At 42.7% G+C, this 15,225-nt stretch overlaps 1 protein-coding gene across 1 annotated transcript in view; it reads right to left on the bottom strand.

The window, feature by feature from the left end:
- TMCO1 (transmembrane and coiled-coil domains 1) overlaps positions 1–13,799 on the bottom strand; it is a 43,312-nt gene extending 29,513 nt beyond the window's left edge. Inside the window, exons 1-3 of the mRNA XM_032317842.1 lie at positions 13,557–13,799; positions 13,090–13,167; positions 7,969–8,028 (exon numbers count right to left, since the gene is read on the bottom strand). Coding sequence (XP_032173733.1) covers positions 7,969–8,028; positions 13,090–13,167; positions 13,557–13,626 — 208 coding nt within the window. The 5' untranslated portion in view covers positions 13,627–13,799. The remainder of the gene's footprint in view (positions 1–7,968; positions 8,029–13,089; positions 13,168–13,556) is intronic.
- Positions 13,800–15,225: the final 1,426 nt, after the last annotated feature.

Genomic DNA, 15,225 nt, shown 5'->3' with positions numbered 1-15,225 from the left:
CCCGAGCAAATAAAATATGGCCATTGTGACTGAGGAACTAAAATTTTTACTTCATTTAACTTTAATTAATTTAAAAAGCCAAATATAGCTAATGACTGCTTTACTGAACACTAGATTAGCAGTCCCTTCTTTATGCTTCCAGAATATTTTATGATTATCTTTATCATTATACTGAGTTTATACATTCTCTTGTAAAGATCTATTTACCCATCAACCCAACCAGATGGCAGGTTCCTGGAGAACAAGGACTCCTATGCCTTCTTCATCTCTGTAACCTCAGTAACTGGCATGTACTTAGTTGCTCAATATTGTGGTATGTGCTCAATATTATTTCATGAATGATTCAGCAACATAATAAAACCTGATATGAAGATACAGCATACCAAAAATCCTTTTCTAGGGAAAGAAGTCCTTTTGGGGGGGGTCAGGGCGAAGGGGTAGCCCTTTATGATGAAGCTGATAGCCCGAACAGATAGAAAAAGCACAAAGAGCCTAAAAGCTGAGAGCAAACTGAGGTGACATAGTTTTTCTGAAGCTAAGTCCACAGGGAAACAATAACCGTTAAGGTTATTGTTACCAGGGTAAACAATGTGTATATGGCTTAATAATAGAGCCATACAGGATTACGCTACACACCAACACTATTAAGGTTCCTGAAGAGTCTTCAATTCAAATTGTTACTACATACCTACCATATACAAAGCAGTTTTAGTCGGTTTCAAATAATTAAAAAATAGGTTTATATTCCCTTGGTTTTGGAGGAGGTGACAGATACAAGTATCTTCGATGCTTGCTTTCACACCTACCCATCTCTGATAAATCCGGGGCACGGCACTATCAGCTGCACAGGACTGAGTCAGATGGGACAGCAGAAGCCGCTAAGACTAGTTCTCAGCACAGGGATCTCACTCATGGACAATTAACAGCTGATTATGTCTGAGGCTACCTGGAAGGTCTATGTTATATACTCTAGTGACTCCACTTTTCACTAGGGACCATTTCCGACAGAAGAGAACAAAAAGATAGTATATAAAAAGGTAAAGTTGATTTTTAAAAAGATGCCTCTGTAGAGAAAAGGGACAAAAAGAAGAAACAGAATAAAGAAACAACAAGCTAAACAAATATACATATATATATATATTTTTTTTTTAAAGATTTTTATTTATTTATTTTGAGAGAGAGAGAGACAGAGTCAGAGAGAGCATGAGAGGGGAGGTCAGAGGGAGAAGAAGACTCCCCATGGAGCTGGGAGCCCAATGTGGGACTTGATCCCAGGATTCTGGGACCATGACCTGAGCCGAAGGCAGTTGCTTAACCAACTGAGCTACGCAGGTGCCCCCTAAACAAATATATTTAACAGGAAAACATCATACATGCAAAATTTCATCTGAAATGAACTTGATCTGTCTGTGGGTAGAAAATGCTAAGATGCCTCAAGAAGCATAAACATAAAAACAAGTTAAATTCAAATGTCCAGGACAAAAACAAAACAAAAACAATTATTCCTAAGAATAAAATTCTTATGTTCCATTTTGGGTTAGATAAATTTATGAAGACTAGCCTGTCAACACAGTCATGTAATACATGGTTTATATGAAGGGCACCTGGGTGGCTCAATTGTTAAGCTTCTCCCTTTGGCTCAGGTCATGATCCCAGGGCCTTAGTATCGAGCCCCATATTGGGCTCTCTGCTCAGCGGGAACCCTGCTTCTCCCTCTCCAACTCCCCCTGCTCATGTTCCCTCTCTTGTAGTCTCTCTCTCTGTGTCAAATAAATAAATAAAATCTTTGGAAAAAAAAGGAGGCTGTATTGTTTGTAGTTATGGGAATCAACTAGTAGCAATGATAGCATCTATTCTGACCACAGAATGAACAGACAGTAGCCAATCCACTATACATTTTAATTTGACAATATTAGGCTGTGTGCAACAAGATAACATAATTTATTTAAGAAAGGAACACTTCCTCATTTACCTTAGTCAATAGTAAGTGTCTTTTCTGTCAAAGAATGGAAATCAATATAGGAGGCAACCGGTTAGTCAAATCCAACCAACAGTTTGGGAGACGGTGAACATTTTTAAATAACAGAGAGAAGGTCAAAATAGCAGGTGCCATTCTATAGATTAAAAGAATTAGATATCCCATGGGAGTTCTACAGTCTGAGTTGTCTTGAATGAAAACCAATTAATAATATAACCTTGAAATTTCACATAGATTTGGTAATGGAGAGGAAGCAAAATTTAAACTAAATGCCTGAGGCAGTCTTCTTTTATGGAAAATCCAAACAGGATAATGGCCTAGAGTGAATATATAAATTCAGGGACCAAAATAAATTAAATTTCAAAAATTTCCTCCCATATCTCTAGGTCACGAAGAAAAGAGATATCCATCCCAGCTCTGTCAAGCTTCTGAATGCCTGCCCTCCCTTCCCCAGCCATCTGAGGGTATTGGCTTCCTACCAGAGTCCTTGCTGAGGGTCAGCCTTTCAAAGATTCCCATCACCCCCACCCTGCACTACCGACCTAGCAGGCAGCCAATCCCTGTGCCTTCTCATGACCCACGGTGTAAAAAGATGAGCTGAGCCAACCAGATTCCTTCGCTCAGAAATTTAAACCAGAAAACGAGGAATAGTAAATCAATTAACTGTGGGAGCAGAAACAGAAAAATTATAATATAGCACTGGCTCTCAAACTTCGGTTTGTCTAAGAAAATCTGGGAAGCCTGTTAAAAACAGCAGACTCCTGGGTCCCAGAGATCCTGGCTCAGTAGTCTGGGAGGAAGATGCAGAGCTCTTTACTCATACAGTACTGACGCAGGGGGTCTGCAGAGCACATCGTGGGTAAGACTGATTTAGGCAGAACCCTAGAACACAAGCCAAAGTTAGGTGTAGGCACAGCCTAAATGCCAGAAAAACACTACAGAGCAAGTGGGAGAAGCTGAACAGAAAGAGAGAGAAGGACATATCAATAATGCAGCCTTGGGCGCCTGGGTGGCTCAGTGGGTTAAGCTGCTGCCTTCGGCTCAGGTCATGATCTCAGGGTCCTGGGATCGAGTCCCGCATCGGGCTCTCTGCTCAGCGGGGAGTCTGCTTCCTCCTCTCTCTCTCTCTGCCTGCCTCTCTGCCTACTTGTGATCTCTCTCTGTCAAATAAATAAATAAAATCTTTAAAAAAAAAAAAAAAAAAAATAATGCAGCCTTGGGGGCACCTGGGGGGCTCAGCTGGCCAAGCAAAGCTCAGGTCATGATCTCAGGGTCGTGAGACTGAACCCCATATCAGGCTCCATGCTAGGCATGGAGACTGCTTAAGAGTCTCTCCCTCTCCCTCTGCCCCTCCAGCACCTCTCCCCCTCTCTAAAAAATAACAATAGTGCAGCCTTTAAAAACACTGGAGCTCACTGTCTCACTTCATCTCAGGGCTTGCTATGCCTTCCAGACGGGCTTTAATACAGTTTCTGCCTTCCTGTAACCGACTACTTCAGGGTTTTCTGAGTTTGGGATCCCATACGTTCGGAAAATAAATCCCCCAATACTTGAGGTATTAGGGGATTTATTATCTACGTAGCCAAAAGAACTAAATAAAATTCATATATCAAAAGTAAATTTGTTTCCCTTCTGTGGGAAATGTAGGGGAAGAGGGAAATGTAGAACAGCCAAAACATCTACCCCTGAAATTAAGAATGGGGAACCTAGGGGGCCCTGCGTGGCTCAGTCAGTTATACGCTGCATCGGGCACCCTGCTCAGTGGGGAACCTGCTTCTCCCTCTCCCTCTGCCCCTCCCTCCCCATGCTGTCTCTCATATTCTGTCTTTCAGATAAAAACAGATAAAATCTTAAAAAAAAAAAATAAAAGAATGGGAACATAAGGGGGGCCCTGGTGGCTCAGTCAGTTAAGTGTCTGACTTGATGTCAGCTCGGATCATGATCTCAGGGTCCTGAGATCGAGCCCCACAATGACAAGGTCTGTGCTCAGCAGGGAGCCTGCCTGAGATTCTCTCTCTCCCTCACCCTCTGCCCCTCCCCTGAGGTGCACACCCTCTCTCTCTCAAATAATAAATGTAACTTAAAAAAAAACTGGTGAACCTAAGGTCTTTAGTTCAAATGTAAGACATTTCAGCTTTTTCTTTTTTTTTTTTTTTTTTAAAGATTTTATTTATTTATTTGAGAGAGAGAGAGATCACAAGTAGGCAGACAGGCAGGCAGAGCAAGAGGGGAAAGAGGCTCCCCGCTGAGCAGAGAGCCCGATGCGGGGCTCCATCCCAGGACCCTGAGACATTACCTGAGCTGAAGGCAGAGAATTAACCCACTGAGCCACCCAGGCGCCCCGACATTTCAGCTTTGAATTAATGGTTCTACCCAAGACTATGATCAAAGAGCTTCACCTAGTAAAATCAGTGGCATTTTGCTTCTCTGAAACCTTATCATTGTGCTGCGCACCCTCCTCATACTGAAAACTTGCTTTTTTCAGTGCAGCACAGTCACTATCCACAGCACCCCCCAACTACTGTCTGTATTCTTGTAAAGCTCAAGTAGGGACCTGAGGAAAGGGAAAGTAAGGGTTGCATGGTAACAAAACTGGGATAGAGTCAATTCACAGAAATATATTGAATCGGTCATGTAAAGTTGCCAGAGGTGAACAGCAAATGTGACTCTCTGCTTATCAGCAGCTAGTCCAAAGGGTTCAAGCTAAGTCCACAAAATCAAAGTAAATGAATAATTTATGAGAATCACTGCTTTTCTCTCCCCTTCCTTCCTTCCTTTCATTAAGATTTTACTCTTTTTAAGTCATCTCTATACCCAACATGGGGCTCAAACTTTCAACCCCAAGATCAAAGGGTTGCACACTCTACCAACTGAGGCAACCAGTCGCCCCTAACACTGCTTTTCTTGACATTGAAAACTATTAGGAAGTTTTCATAACCGCTCGTCAAGAGACACTGTGATGTTGTAATGTTCTCAAAAGTATTCCACAGTAGTAGTACAATAAACTGTATCTGGCTGGGTTTTCCACAACGTGCCCAACAGTACAAATGTTAAGGTAAAATGGAGTAGAAGCAATCTTTAGGGAGTCCAAAATAATGCAGTTTAGGTTTATAGATTTCTGATGGTTTGGCTTAATCTCAGAGTAAAAGTTACAAATCTAGAGCATGGATAGATTGTCTTTTAAACAACTTCGCATGAACATTACACCTTTTAACTCCTAATAAGACATTGATAACCAACACTTCACAGGTGTTATTTCTCTTAACTTCTGATACTTTTTGGTGAGCAAAAAGTTCAAGGTTGCATTCCATGCTAAAGTTAATTTACATTTTAGACAGTTTGTGTTGTCAACTTAAGGGCAGAGAGCAATCTGCCTTCCATTTTTGTATCTTTCCTATCCTTTGGAGCAAAGCTACTTGATAGAATGATTCTATGTTCAATGTCTTCACTTCCTCACTGTGCACTCTCTCCTCATCTAGACAACTGGCTTCTGTCCCCCATCACGCCCCTGAAATCATTCTTGCTACATCACTAACAATAACTTTCATTTCCATTTGCCTCTTAGACATTTAACACCTTAGATCCTCTCTATCCTCTGAAGCTCATCCCTCAGCTACGATGGCAAACGCTTTCCGACTTCTCTGGTAATACTTCTGCAGGGTTCCACTTCTGCTCCCTCTGTTTCCTCAAGACTCTCTCCATCCTCAACCCTTTCCTTTTCTTACTTTATATGGTCTCCTCTGTGTGTGAACTCAGTTACTACTTGAAAGTATACGATTCTAAAATCTGTTTATAGCCTTTAATCCCTCTGCTAGCTCAGAAACCACATATCCAACTGTGTACCAAGTATTTTCACCTACTGTCACACAGGCATTTCAAATCCAGTACGTTCAAACCTGAAATTATCCTCTCTTTTCTTCCCCATCCCAATTTGCTACTCCTCCAATTTTTCCAAATCAGAAATATGGACTTCTTTGTAGACTCATACCTCTCTCTACATGCCACATCGAAACAGTCATCAAGTCCTGTTACTCCTACTTCTATTCCATTACCACCGCCTCTACTTAAGTTCAGATTCTTGCCATTTTTGCATCTGAGATTTTTAAAAAGCCTCATGACCTCCTGCCTCCAGAATGATCCCTTCTCCCATTTATCTCCAAACTACTGCCAGAGTTGTCTTCCTTAAAATCTGATGTCAATCTCTGCTTAAATCCCTTAATGGATATGGAAAGATGGAAAGTCTTCTGGATACAAGTTAAACTCATTACCTTAGTTTAATTTATAAAGATCTTCAGGAACAGACTCTACTTATTTCTCTAGCCTCATCTGTCAATACTTTATACATCCCTTCTTTCATCAGTTACACTAAACTATTTATAGCTTCAGGAACATACCTTGCTATTTGGTCCCTCTAGAGTTTGGAGATGGCTATCCTTCTGCCTAGGATGTACAGGGCTTAAAACTGGATGTTAAAGTTACAAATGACCAGGGCCAAACCCCTTCTCTACCACTAACTTCATCCCATCTACCACTGAATGACTGACCGAGGGAAAATGACTTAACTCCAGCTTCATGCTTCTCATCTATAAAATGAAGTAACACTCTTCACTATTACATACAATTGACTGTTAAGAGAATCTTAAAACATATAAAGTGTTTACCTCAGTATGTTGCATACGGTAAGTGCTCAATAAATTCTGACTGCTACTTTATTTGTATTTTTAAGTTATTCACATTGCAGCTTCAAGATTCAATGAAAACATTATCTCTCTTTATTTAAAACAGATTTTATTTATTTATTTGACAGACAGAGATCACAAGTATGCAGAGAGGCAGGCAGAGACAGAGAGGAGGAAGCAGGTTCCCTGCTGAGCAGAGAGCCCGATGTGGGGCTCAATCCCAGGACCCTGAGACCATGGCCTGAGCCGAAGGCAGAGGCTTAACCCACTGAGCCACCCAGGTGCCCTGAAAACGTTATCTCTTCAAGAAAACCTAATCCCCTAGTTTTGTTTAGATATCCTTTCTCTTTACTTTTTTAAAACTCAGAATATATTTCTATAAACAACCTTACCATACTGCACTGGTTTGTCTTCCCCTCTCTAGACAGACTTTCTAAGAGAATTGTTTATACCTTGTTTCTCTACGACCCATCAGAGCAACTGACACAGAGAAAACATACAGTAGCATCCTGCCGCAGAACTAAATGAGCAGGCCACTTAGAAAACATGGGAAACACTAAATTCAAAAGTTTTGTTCAGAACAGGATAGTGGCATAGTCCAGGCTGGTAGAATTCTTTCCTAGGATATAATGGCAGTGACCTATGCAGAGACAGTTTCTGAACAAAACACACAGTTTCATATTTTTTTCCTAATTTCAGAGTCAGGAGGAAGCATCACAAAGTATAAATATAAATCATATCTAATCATTTATAAATTGTCTTTTTGGAACAGAATTACATTCTGTAATTAAGCTCTAAATTACACTGAAAAACCAAAAACATATCATTACTTTTCAGACCAGATAAAAATTACTCAGCAGTAAATTTCCTACCCCCTGGAGGATTTCCATCACCAGTCAAATCTCAGTAAGGAAGCCATGGCAACAACACAAGTAACTCAGACTTAACTGGAAATAATCAACACAGATATGAAAAAAAAAAAAAAAACTTTTACAAATTATGCCAAGAACCCTCGGCCCAATTCAAAGCCACAAATGTCAGCATTGTTCTACTAAAACTAAAATTTCAAAAGCTAAGAGGAAACAGTAGCAACTGCTTGATTCTACCCTCAAAATGGACAAGAGAAAATCAGGTTCGATAATGTATGCAAGTGCTCTCTGTAAACCACAAAATTATACAAACACGTGAGTCACCACTGTTATTAACTTTATTATATTTTCATCACCTAAGAATTTTTTTCCAATTTTAAATTTTCCAAATTTCCTAAACTTATTTTTTCTACATTTTGTGTATACCAATAATTCATCTTACCTATTTTCTTTTTTTGTTGTCGACCAGCTGACTCTGTTATTGTTTCCTTCTTCTTTTCCACTGTAAACAGAGCAACACAGTAAAAATTAATTAAGTATTATACTAAAGAAATGAAGGCTGCTTTATCACAGTTGAGCCAATGAAAGAAGCTCACAAGAAAGTTACACGCTGCCTTTGATTATGGTTATGAGCAAGTTAACTTATCTGCTCCCACACCTGCTGACAGGAGAAGGTAGACACAACAATCTAAGACCAAGACAACAATACTGGAAGCATCATCAACCAAACACTCATAAAGGATTGCATAAGGATACAATAATAACTAATGGAACATAATAAAAACTAAAATGGCTTTCAGACCATCAGCTGAGGGTGACTGCCGTAGGTTGAGTCTAAGTACGATTTTCAAATTCTGTTCTCTCAGATAACTATGGTTAATTATAGTACCAGTCTCATACTCACAATAAAAGGTAGGAATTCATTTATTCAGTTATTGGTTCTTAAGTAATGAGCGCTGTTCTAGGCAAATGAAAAGATAAACATGATTCTTGCCCTCTAAAGAGTATCTAGTGAGGGCAAATAACTGAATAACAATTACAATACTGAAAGCTGGCAAGAAAGACATATGCATTAGGGAAGGGAGATCAACAGAGTCAAAAAGCTAAAACTGGGGCACCTGAATGGCTCAGTCAGCAGAGCATGTGACTCTCGATCTCGGGATTGTGAGTCTGAGCCCCACAGAGGGCACAGAGATTACTTAAACAGACAGAAAAAGCTAAGACCAACTTCTTTGTATGCATTTCAATTAATATGATGATAGAGTAAAAATAACCTTTTAAAGAGAAATAATTAATATATTTATATTTTACATTTACTATCTTTGATCTATATACCTATCATAGTCCACCATGAAAGGACCAAGAATAGGAATGTCAAAAATTACCTTTACTTATTTACTTTCTTTGTTCCATAGAGTATCTTAGCATACTTCACCAGCAAACAGTACAGTACATGTGTTACTTCTAAAAGTTGCATTAAAGAGAATTGGCAGGTAAGACTTTTTCTCTTGGAAAGTTAATTAGGCTACCTGGATTCTAAAATTGGTATTACTACTTTAATAAAGAGATGTAAAACTCGATTTGACTCCAATAGTACAAGTGAAACAGTAAAGTGCTGACTAAAATAAATGTGTGTGTGTTTGTTTGTGGTTTCAATATATGCACTCATGTCTAAGTACATGTATTCTTTTATGTAAATGAAAAGATAAAGCATGACATATATCTATGGGGAAGAAAGAGATTTTGAGTGAAACTACTAGTATGAGATCATAAAAGGAAATTAAGTCAAATTCTACAAGGTGTTACCAAAATAACATTTTTTTTTTAAAGATTTTATTTATTTGACAGAGAGAGAGATCACACATAGACAGAGAGGCAGGCAGAGAGAGAAAGAGAAGCAGGCTCCCCGCTGAGCAGAGAGCATGATGCAGGGCTCAATCCCAGGACCCCAAGACCATGACCCGAGCCGAAGGCAGAGGCTTAACCCACTGAGCCACCCAGGCACCCCCAAAATAACATTTTAAAAAATGAAATGGACAGAGATGCTTGGATGGCTCAGCCAGTTAAGCTTCTGCCTTTGGCTCAAGTCATGATCCCAGGCTCCTGGGATCAAGTCACCACACAGGGCCTTGTTGCTCAGTAGTGAGCCTGCTTCTCCCTCTGTTTGCCACTCTCCCTGCTTGTACTGTCTCCCTCTCTGACAAATAAATAAATAAGTAAATAAAATAAATAAAAATAAAAAACAAAATGGACAGAAAACATTGAATGTTTTACTCTTTATCATCACTATTAGCCAAAGAAACAAAAAATATTTCTTTCCCTCCCCAGAAGGACCACAACATAACTACTTAGCACTTCCCCATAAGTGAATAAAAAACAAGAAGGCTAGAGAACAGAAACTAAGATGGTACTGTGAACATTAACCTGGCCTTTTAGGGGACTGGGCTGAGGCTAGATCACCATGCTCTAAGGAGACATCTATGGATAAAGCAGGGCCCAGAGTAGAAGATCTGACCTTCTGAAAGACTAAATAAGCTTTTGAGAGCTAAAGAATGAGCAGGAGTTTGCTAGACCAAAAGAGAAAGGAAAGTTATTCTAGTTAGAAGGAAGAGCAGATAATGTCTAGACGCACGGCAGAAATAAGAAGACTAGCCCAAAGGATGGGAAAAGGGCCCGAGCTGCTAGAGAATAGAGAGCAAGGGATACAGGATGTAGTTGCAGGGGAAGAGAAGACGCATCCAACCACACTGGACCTTGCAAGCCCCGCCTTTCTCCTAAAAGCAATGGGGAAAAACACAGTATTTTGAGAAGGGCATGTAACATGCTAAGATCTGTGTCTTGAAAAAATTACTTGGGCTGCCCTGTAGAGAAGAAATTTGAGTGGCTGCAGGGAGACCAATGAGGAGGCTATCGCAGTAGATCACAGGAAACATGACAGTTTAGACTAGGTGGTGGCGGCAGAACTGGAGGGATGTGGAGAGATCGCAAACTTCCCCAGAGGAGAACAGTAACAGGGCTTGAGGGTGGACTGCACACACAAGGTGAGAGAAGAAAGTATTCAAGTCACCAAGTACTTATTAAACTTTTACTGCGTGCCAGTCACTGTTCTAGGTACAAAGGCCATATCAGAACAACAACTAAAACGCTCTCCTAGCGGGGGGAGAAAAACAATAAACAGTAACACAATACACAAATAGATCCTGTAATATATTAGAAAGTGACAAAAGCCATGGGGTGGGGAGGGGGGATGAGAGCGAGGTCTAGGAGACCAGGAGCAGCAGCGGTGGAGATGGGCAGGCTGCAGTTTTATAAAGGGTGGCCAAGTTAAGACTCACAGAAGTAAACTTTGAACAAAGATTTGAAGAAGGTATGAGGGTTAACTAAGCAGACATCATAGAGAACATTCCAGGCAGAGGGAACAGCCAGTAGAAGACTCTGAGCACTGGAGTGTGGCTGAGGCACAGCAAGGAACTGCAGGGTCAGTGTGGTTGAAGCTGAGTGTGTGAGAGGGGAGGAGCATCAGAGCTATAACGGGGGAGGCTCCGCAGGCCGCTGAAAGGACTTCGGCTGTTCTCGAGTAAAACTGGACACCATCACAGGGTTATGAGCAGGAAGGGGACATGATCTAACAGGCTCTAAAAAGGATTATTCTGGGTGCCTGGGTGGCTCAGTTATTGGAGTATCTGACTCTGGATACCAGCTCAGGTCTTGATCTCAGGGTCCTGAGTTCAAGTCCTGCACTGGGTTCCACACTGGATGTGGAACCTACTTTTTTTTTTTTTTTTTAAAGATTTTATTTATTTATTTGTCAGAGAAAGAGAGGGAGAGAGAGCTAGTGAGCACAGCAGACAGAGTGGCAGGCAGAGGCAGAGGGAGAAGCAGGCCCCCTGCCAAGCAAGGAGCCTGATGTGGGACTCGATCCCACGCCTCTGGGATCATGACCTGACCTGAAGGCAGCCGCTTAACCAACTGAGCCACCCAGGCGTCCCTGAAACCTACTTTAAAAAAAAAAAAGAAAAGAATTATTCTGGCTGTTATCTTGGGAGCGGACTATAGGGAGACAGGAACATTTATTGAAGGTTGCTGCAATAATTCATGCAAAGGATGGAGGTAATTATCAAAGGAAATGATGGAAAATCAGACTCTGGATATGTCTGAAGGCAGCCCAAAAGTATTAGATGCAGAGTGTGACAGAAGACTTAAAGATAACGGCACAAGGATTATGACCTGAGCAAGTAGAGAGATAGACTTGCCATTGACTAAGATCCTGAAAAGTACAAATGAAGCAGTCTTTTTTTTTTTTTTTAAGATTTTATTTATTTATTTGACAGAATGAGAGATCACAAGTAGGAAGAGAGAGAGGAGGAAGCAGGCTCCCTGCTGAGCAAAGAGCCCGACGCGGGGCTCAGTCCCAGGAACCTGAGACCAGGACCTGAGCCGAAGGCAGCGACTTAACCCACTGAGTCACCCAGGCGCCCCTAAATGAAGCAGTCTTAAGTGAGGATAATGTATTCAATTTGGACATGCTGGGTTTGAAATGTATATTCAACATTACAGTATAACTGACAAATTGATACATGAATCTTTATTTGAGCATAGCTGACACACAATGTAATTTCAGGAGTACAACATAGTGATTCAACTCCTTACACTTTATGTTCACCACAAGTGTAGCTACCATCGCTCACTATACAATGTTATTACCAGGATATATGGATCTTGCATTAAGGAGAGAATGCTAGGGATATAAATTTGGGAGCCACTGCCAAATAGAGTACATGACTGAATTCACTAAGAGAGTGAGCGTAGGGTGATAAAAACAAATTTGGGGTGCCCAAGAAGAGGCTGAGAAGAGGAACCAGCAAGGAAACAGCAAAAGAATGATGGGCAAGGGGCGTCGGGGTTGCTCCGTCAGTTAAGAGTCTGACTCTTGATTTTGGCTCAGGTCAGAGTGGAGGGATCAAGACCCATCTCAGGCCTTATGCTGGGCGTGGAGCCTGCTTAAGATTCTTTCTCCTGCTCCCTCTGCCTTTCCCCAACCCCCCCACTTTCTCTTAAAAAAAAAAAAAAAAAAAAAAAAAAAAAAAGACCTGCAAGGTAAGAGTAAAACCAAGAGAGTGTGGCGTCCTGAAAGCCAAGTGAGAAAGCGTTATCAGGGTTTCCGGCTTGCACTATGAGAAGCATGGAGGTACTATTTGTCAGGTAGAGAAATACCAGAGGAGGATCAGGTTTGTGAAGGTGAAGATAACGAGCTTGGATTTTAATATGTTGACACACATGGGGCTTCCATGGCCCCTCACAACTGAATGGGACCTCTTCTTTAGAACCACCACAGCACAGAACTCATACTTCTCCTGTCCCTGGCTCCACTGCCATGTGTATTATGCATTGTGCATAAAAATATCCAACGCTGCATATACCTCTACATAACCAATTCCAATCGGATTCATCTCTGTATTCCCATAAAGTTTTTGCATCAGCTGGTGCTAAAACACTTACTGTAAACATGCATTCAATACACCGGATGTGTTGAACTCTATCTGAAGGATGCTGCCATACTCACGTTTTTTACTCTGTTTTTCCACCTCCGCTTTCAGTCTCTTGTACTTGTCCGTCCTGTAAACCAGGACCCAGGTTATACCTGAAACATCAAAAGCAGCATGCTCATAGAAAAATGTCTGTGAGGGTCACGGCAAACTCACTGGTGGTGATGGCTGGGTAAGGAGGGATTTCGACTTTTTGCTTTATATTCACCAGCAGTGAACTCTTGTCCAAACGTTAAGACAACGGACTCTTCAACCAAAGTAACGGAGACCCGAGATGAAGGTGTCTCCACAAATACGCAAGCGAAATCGACCCCAAACCGAATTCCACGGTGCCCCACCCGCTCCTGCTCCCCAGCGCCCCCCCGGCTCAACCCCAAGCAAGCAAGGCTCGCGACCACTCCCTCGGTGGCGCGAGGGTCCCCAGGCCCAGGATCCTTCCCGTGGGGGCTGGCTGATCAAACGTCAGAGAAGCAGCCGCTCTCACCCTCGGCGAGAAGGGCCGTGCACACGGAAATGAAGACGATGAGCAGCGTGTCCGCGAACATGGTGCTCATCTCGCACTTTCCTCTCTGCACTCCCACCCGCCAGGGGGGAAGCGCTCGAGAGCCTGCAAAAATTAAACGACAACTTCTCTGGATATCTGGGCCACCGAGTAACCCCCTCTGACAGACTAGAGTCACACTTCCGCTTCCGGGGCACAGCGCCGGAAGGGCTACTTCCGGAGAGACGCGTGGCCGGGCGAATCCGGCGAGAACCAAGCGGGCTTGGGGGCTGGGGCTCAGACCGAATCTCGCGAGAGCTGGGACTGGAGCTTCCGCGACGGAACTAGGATGACGGGATTTCGCCTGGTGGCGCTTACTCGAGGGGCTGGGTCGTGGCCGCTCTTCGTCTCGACCGAAATGCACTTGGGTGCACTCGGCTGCGCTTCTGCTTCAGCCCTACCTCTGAAGCCGTTTAGGTAGTTTACTGAACGCCACGGATTTGGACCTGGGCGCGGGCTCGAAGGAACTGCCGCCCTAGCGAAGGAGAGACACTTGTACTTATGGTGTGGTTAGGGTTTTACTGGCGGTATGGCCAGAGCGCTGCGGTGACCCAGTTGACGCGGTGGCCGGAGACAGCTGTTGAAGTCGAAGCAGAGTAGTGGGAGTGCTTGGCGGGGGCGGTGCGCAGAGGCACGTGGGTGCAGGAGAACCCGCGGTGTGTAGCGGGGCCGTGATGATGGGTTTGGAGGACGGGTCTTGAGCTCAAATGCCTCCAGCGGTTGCGTGTAGATGATCTTACGCAGGCTGGACATAAGGAAACGGTGGGAGGTACTAGTAGGGGAGCGATGATTTTATTCGGCAGTAGCAGGTGGTACGCGTATCCAGGCAGTTTCCCTGGGAGAAGGAGCACCCAGTTTTCGTGATCTTCCCATTTTCCAGGAAAACCCAGAAATCCTGTTTTTATGTGAAAGAATTGATAAATGCTGGTAACTCGTTCAAGTTTTTAAATGCCGCATAGGTTAAAGGAAGTGTCTTAGAAGCTTGGTTTCAGCCTGTGTAGAGGTTTTCAGCTTTTTAGGCTGATTGTGTTTGTGTGAGTGTATTTGTGTTTATGAAAATCTGGAAGCTGGCCAAGTGTCTTCCCTTGACTTGTACTTTGTATCATTGGTTCTTTTCTCTTAAACTCCAGTGTACTTAGAGTTCTTTTATAACGCTTCTGTGTGTGTGTGTGTGTGTGTGTGTGTGTGTGTGTTTTACAAGACCTTTTAGTTCTGTGTGCATTTTTGTTTCTAAGACTTAGCAGCAGAGAGCCTGTCTCTCTCTTCTTTTCTTTTTTTTTTTAATATTTTATTTATTTATTTGTCAGAGAGAGCGCACAGGCACACAGAGTGGCAGGCAGAGGCAGGAGAGAAGCAGGTTCCCCGCTGAGCAAGGAGCCTGATGCAGTACTTGATCCCAGGATCCTGGGATCATGACCTGAGTCAAACGCAGTGGCTTAACCGACTGAACCACCCAGGCGCCCCAAGCCTGTCTCTTTTTAAAGATTTATTTATTCATTTGTTTGACAGACCACAAGTAGGCAGAGAGGTAGGGAAGCAGGCTCCCTGCTGAGCAGAGAGCCTGATTCCAGGCTCAATCCCAGGACCCTGGGATCATGACCTGAGCCGAAAG

Source organism: Mustela erminea, chromosome 17, assembly GCF_009829155.1.
Source record: "Mustela erminea isolate mMusErm1 chromosome 17, mMusErm1.Pri, whole genome shotgun sequence".
Taxonomy (NCBI): domain Eukaryota; kingdom Metazoa; phylum Chordata; class Mammalia; order Carnivora; family Mustelidae; genus Mustela; species Mustela erminea.
This window is presented reverse-complemented; position numbering and strand designations above follow the sequence as displayed.